Genomic DNA, 6,541 nt, shown 5'->3' on the forward strand with positions numbered 1-6,541 from the left:
TGTGTTATTCAGTCAGATTGTGTTTGTAAAAAATTATGCATTATACATTTAAGCTATCTTTGATTACATGTGCTTGTTGTCTCCAGCAGTTTTTTAAATATTAGTTTTAAGCATCTAGATGGAAACTGAAATTCTAATCTGTTTCTATTTTTGCTAGAGATGTGGCTTTAATGATCACAGTAAAACCATAATAATGAAATACAATAAGGCATTTGGTTCAGGCAAGTCATATTTATATCTGGGGCAATTTGTACTATTTGTTTTAGATCATTTTATTTCATTTATATACAATTTAATGTCAGCTGGCCAAATCAGCGTTTTGAAAGTTTATCTTTTTAACTTGTTTTTCGTACAAAATGCTTATCATATTTAGTGTTTGTGTATTGCTGAAGAGCCAGTAGTTAATTATATTTTAAATATAGATGTGCTTTAATGAAGTGAAGAATTCTTCTTCTCAAAACAGTGTTAATGGGTTGTCTTACTCAAACAAGAAAACAGTTTTATTTATTTATTTTCTTGTTATGATCATCCATTTCTCATAATATAAACAGAACAAGTGCACTGAATGTTTTTCTTGTATATACACATCCTTTATTGAGAATAACACATGTTACTCTGTAAATCTAGTCGACGCTCAGTGGCAGCTCCTTCGGTGGCGAGCCTGGAAGAACGGGGCGTTTGGGTTTTCCAGAAGCCTCACTGTCAACAGAAGAGATTTATGACATGGTCATCAGAAACAGGAATAATTAGGTGGCATTTAAACCTCATTCACTTACCACTGAAATGTAGAAATATGTAGTATTAAGTTATTCAAACATGAATAGAATCCTTTTATTTAATATTTTATCATGTATTATTTTGCCAACTGGCCAATATTATAGCATTATCATGATAGCACAGAATGTGTCAAGAAATTCTCTTCCAGAACAATCGGTTTAGTTTTCTCTTTTATGTGTGCAGAAAAAGAACAAAATGCATGCCTGGAAAAACACAAACTTGTAAATAGCATTAGAATTATTATATGTATTGGGCTAGAGATCTTCATGAAACAAGTAATACAATCCACTGTCAAGGAACATAGCAAATAAAATTAATATTATTTTAATAGCAGATGCAAAGGGCCAATAACACTATTTACATAAGGGCTTCTTGCAGCCGTGTCTTAGCGGCCTATCATGGTACTTTCTATTGAAGTGACTTGTGTAAAGAAGTGTCTGCAAACAGCATAAAATAAATGCACTGTATAAGCAAAGCCAGTCCACCTTCCAGCTGTCAGGGCCTTCTGTGAAGACATGAGCACGGTTGGTGGAGCAGACTCTCTGCGTCCATCTCTCTGACAGTAGTAGTTATTTGCAAATTTATGGCTCGGTCCAACGGGAAGTTTAGGTGGAGGCTGAGTCCTACCGTCAATCACAAATAAATATGAAGCATGGATTAATGACTGCATTCAATGACATCATAAGGGCACTGCATTAAATCTAAACATTGAAGTATGCTGTGGGCAATACAACTGAACTGTCCTCAAAGAAAAAGGTCAGCCTTTATTCTTCTAGACAGCAAAGACAAAGAAATTAATTTGTGTAACTTACTGTAGAAGCATTAAAATGATCAATACGATTTATATTAGTATAAGAAAACACGTAACGCTGGTTTCAGTTAGTGAAATATACACTATATGTACCTCTTTGATATTTCAGTGTACCGAAGCTGTAGTTTTGACTGGAGATCTTGCTGTTAAGGAAAGAGAAAGATTCATTAAGTTATTGTATAATAAACACAATATTATCCAACGTTAGACATGAAAACAACTGCTGATTACTAACGCAAAGACAAGCAAGCAAATGCATATACATGGAGATTTAAACGCTTTTCTAACCGTTGTCATTTACATCGACACGACTGATAAACGACTAAAATCCCCCTCATCTCACCCCTGACAAATAATTCCTGAGCCTCTGGATGATTCTCGTCGCCGACGCCATGCTCGCTTCAAGGTGAACGCGCCGTCTGCTGTGCATCTGTCGCGGGATCAGTTTTGACGGAACGAGGCCTCGTCATAATGAAGCTAGTGGAGGTGAGTGAAGCTGATCCTGGGTCAGTCACAGCAGCAACGAAAGGACGCACCAGCGGACCGGAAGTCGTTTTCTTATTCTCTGGTTCACATCCGCAAGAGCTACACACATTCTCGCCATCTGTCGCATCAAACACAAACGACCAAAAATCGACTGCCTAATGAACTTAGCTGGAATACATACAAACTATCACCATTTTTAACCAATTTAAACCGTTTAGAGTGAGAGAGATATGTATATACACATATATATATATATGAGTATGATCTAACATGAATAGGACAGATTAAATCTATATAAACTGAATATGGCTGGACCTACCAGTCACAGGTTTAACATTGCAATTGTGACCCTGGACCACAAACCAGTCTTAAATGTTTTGATGTATTTATGCTAAGAAATTTACAAAATATCTCCATGGAACATGATCTTTACTTAATATCCTAATGATTTTTGGTATAAAAGAAAATTCGATAATTTTGACCCAATCAATGTATTTTTGGCTATTGCTACAAATATACCCCAGCGATTTAAGACTGGTTTTCTGCTCCAGGGTCACAATTTTCACTTTGAAATGCTTGAAATTCGTAATGTTTTTTTTTTTTTTTGTAGTCAAAATCCCAAGTTATTCCTATAACAACAATAATAATAATAATAATAATTCATACACAGTTGGGCAAAAAAGTATTTAGTCAGCCACCAATTGTGCAAGTTCTCCCACTTAAAAAGATGAGAGAGGCCTGTAATTTTCATCATATGTACACTTCAACTATGAGAGACAGAATGGGGGGAAAGAATCCAGGAAATGACATTGTAGGATTTTTTATGAATTAATTGGTAAATTCCTCAGTAAAATAAGTATTTGGTCACCTACAAACAAGCAAGATTTCTGGCTCTCACAGACCTGTAACTTCTTCTTCAAGAGGCTCCTCTGTCCTCCACTCGTTACCTGTATTAATGGCACCTGTTTGAACTCATTATCAGTATAAACGACACCTGTCCACAACCTCAAACAGTCACACTCCAAACTCCACTATGGCCAAGACCAAAGAGCTGTCGAAGGACACCAGAAACAAAATTGTAGACCTGCACCAGGCTGGGAAGACTGAAACTGCAATAGGCAAGCAGCTTGGTGTGAAGAAATCAACTGTGGGAGCAATTATTAGAAAATGGAAGACATACAAGACCACTGATAATCTCCCTCGATCTGGGGCTCCACGCAAGATCTCACCCCGTGGGGTCAAAATGATCACAAGAACGGTGAGCAAAAATCCCAGAACCACACGGGGGGACCTAGTGAATGACCTGCAGAGAGCTGGGACCAAAGTAACAAAGGCTACCATCAGTAACACACTACGCCGCCAGGGACTCAAATCCTGCAGTGCCCCCCTGCTTAAGCCAGTACATGTCTGGGCCCGTCTGAAGTTTGCTAGAGAGCATTTGGATGATCCAGAAGAGGATTGGGAGAATGTCATATGGTCAGATGAAAACAAAATAGAACTTTTTGGTATAAACTCAACTCGTCGTGTTTGGAGGAGAAAGAATGCTGAGTTGCATCCAATGAACACCATACCTACTGTGAAGCATGGGGGTGGAAACATCATGCTTTGGGGCCGTTTTTCTGCAAAGGGACCAGGACGACTGATCCGTGTAAAGGAAAGAATGAATGGGGCCATGTATCGTGAGATTTTGAGTGAAAACCTCCTTCCATCAGCAAGGGCATTGAAGATGAAACGTGGCTGGGTCTTTCAGCATGACAATGATCCCAAACACACCGCCCGGGCAACGAAGGAGTGGCTTCGTAAGAAGCATTTCAAGGTCCTGGAGTGGCCTAGCCAGTCTCCAGATCTCAACCCCATAGAAAATCTTTGGAGGGAGTTGAAAGTCCGTGTTGCCCAGCGACAGCCCCAAAACATCACTGCTCTAGAGGAGATCTGCATGGAGGAATGGGCCAAAATACCAGCAACAGTGTGTGAAAACCTTGTGAAGACTTACAGAAAATGTTTGACCTCTGTCATTGCCAACAAAGGGTACATAACAAAGTATTGAGATGAACTTTTGAGATGAAAATTACAGGCCTCTCTCATCTTTTTAAGTGGGAGAACTTGCACAATTGGTGGCTGACTAAATACTTTTTTTGCCCAACTGTGTGTGTGTGTGTGTATATATATATATATATATATATATATATATATATATACACATACAGCCATGGCCAAAAATATCGGCACCCTTGCAATTCTGTCAGAAAATGCAACGCTTCTCTCAGAAAATTGTTCCAATTGCAAATGTTTTGGTACTCATGTGCTTATTGTTTTTGTTTGCACTGCAACAACACAAAAAAACAGAAGAAAAGTCAAACTTGATAAAATTTCACACAGAACTCAAAAATGGACTGGACAAAATTATCGGCACCTTGTCAAAATTGTAAGAAATAATTGTTTTTCAAGCATGTGTTGCTCCTGTAATTTGTATTTAGACACACCTGTGGCAAGTAACAGGTGTGGGCAACATAGTAATCACACTTTCAACCAGTTAAAATGGAGAAAAGTTGACTCAACCTTTGTGTTGTGTGTCACACTGAGCATGGAGAAAAGAAAGAAGTGTAAAGAGTGGTGGATTCGAGAGAAAAAAATGTGGAAAAACCTGGACAATTTCAAGGCTACAAGTCCATCTCCAGAGATCTTAATGTTCCTGTGTCCACTGTGCGCAATATCATCAAGAGGTTTACAGCCCCTGGTCGTGGACGGAGGAGCAAAATTAATGAAAAATGATAACGAAGGATTGTTCGAATGGTGGATAAAGAACCCCAATTAACTTCCAAACAAATTCAAGCTGATCTACAGGGTACAATAGTGTCAGCTCGCACTATCCATCGCCATCTGAATGATAAGGGACGCTATGGTAGGAGACCCAGGAAGACACCACTGCTGACACAAAGGCAAGCAAGACTGGAGTTTGTCTAAACTTATGTGACAAAACCACAATACTTCTGGGAGAACATACTGTGCACAGATGAGACAAAATAGAGCTTTTTGGTAAAGGACATCATGGCACTGTTTACAGAAAAAGAAATGAGGCCTTCAAAGAAAAGAACACAGTCAAACATGGTGGAGGTTCAAAGATGTTTTGGGGTTGCTTTGCTGCTTCTGGCACTGGATGACTCGACAGTGTGAACAGTATCATGAAATCTGATGATTACCAAAGAATTTTGGGGCGCAACGTAGTGGCCTGTGTCAGAAAGCTGTCTCCACCAGAGGTCATGGGTTTTCTAGCAGGACAATGACCTGAAACGCACTTCAAAAAGCACTCAGAAATGGTTACAAACAAAGCATTGGAGAGTTCTGAAATGGCCATCAATGAGTGTGTGACCCATAGACATCACCAGACTCTTGGTCTCATCCTTTGAAATACTTTTCCCAGCCTTTAATGCAGCCAGTTGCAATTGTTGCTTGTTTTGTGGAGTTTCTGCCTTTACTCTCCTCTCCAGCTGGTGAAATTCATGTTCAATCAGATTTAAATCTGGAGATTGACTTGGGCAATCTAACACTTTCCATTTCTTTGCCCTTATCAATGTAGTGATTGATAGGGAATGTCCTGCCTTGTAATGATGGCTGTGATAGTAGTGTACTTACGGTAGTTCTATTAACCAGTCTGCGCATTGCTTTCCTGTATCAGAACGAGAGTGACTAGGAAGTAAATCACCACACCCTTGGCTCTGTCTCCGTGTGTATTATTTCCCCACAAATATTACATTGGCGACGAGGAAATAAAGTAAGGAATCCACGACAGTAACAACTACTGCAGATTCCCGGTGTATGAAATTCATCAAAACTGCAGCAGTTCGCTTGTTTTCAAGCTTGGAAGAAATCGAAAACGGCTAACCTGTGTTCTTGCTGCGTTGCGGAAGCGCAAGGTAGCCATCTTGTGGTGAGCGGAAGAATTGAAATGAAGAGCAGTCTTACGCAAAGAAATAGACTGTAATTGCAAAACGGAGTTTAACACAGAGTCAATTAAAGAATTCTACTGGAAGGGGGAAATTGTAAAGTGAAAGAAAATGTCAATGATAGGAAGAGTGCCTGAATTTGACAATAAGAAAGAAGATTTTGATTCCTATTTGGAACGTTTTGAAAGATGGCTGTCTGCAAACGAAATTCCAGCAGAAAAGAAAGCGGATGTGTTTTTGAGTGTGCTAAGTGCCACTGACTATGGACTGTTGAAAAATCTAATTGCTCCAAATAAGGTCTCAGACAAGACATATGACGACATTACGAGTGCCCTGTCTCTGCATTTCAAGCCAAAGCCTATTCTGATTGCAGAGCGCTTCAGGTTTTACAAAAGACAGCAAAAGCCAGATGAAACAGTGACTGAATACATTCTTGCACTTAAGAAATTAGCCAGCACTTGTGAGTTTGGACAATTTTTGAATGATGCTCTGAGAGATCAGTTTGTCTGCGGTCTCTCAGGAG

The 6,541-nt window shown here is 39.3% G+C and overlaps 1 protein-coding gene across 1 annotated transcript; it reads right to left on the bottom strand.

The window, feature by feature from the left end:
* Positions 1-521: 521 nt before the first annotated feature.
* ndufa7 (NADH:ubiquinone oxidoreductase subunit A7) lies at positions 522-5,975 on the bottom strand. The gene is made up of 5 exons (XM_079382664.1): positions 5,708-5,975; positions 1,932-2,192; positions 1,682-1,731; positions 1,263-1,400; positions 522-699 (listed from the first exon to the last, which is right to left on the bottom strand). The coding sequence occupies exons 2-5, from the start codon at positions 2,016-2,018 to the stop codon at positions 624-626; spliced, it is 351 nt and encodes a 116-aa protein (XP_079238790.1). The 5' UTR covers positions 2,019-2,192; positions 5,708-5,975; the 3' UTR covers positions 522-623.
* Positions 5,976-6,541: the final 566 nt, after the last annotated feature.

This window comes from Barbus barbus (assembly GCF_936440315.1).
Source record: "Barbus barbus genome assembly, chromosome: 28".
NCBI lineage: Eukaryota > Metazoa > Chordata > Actinopteri > Cypriniformes > Cyprinidae > Barbus > Barbus barbus.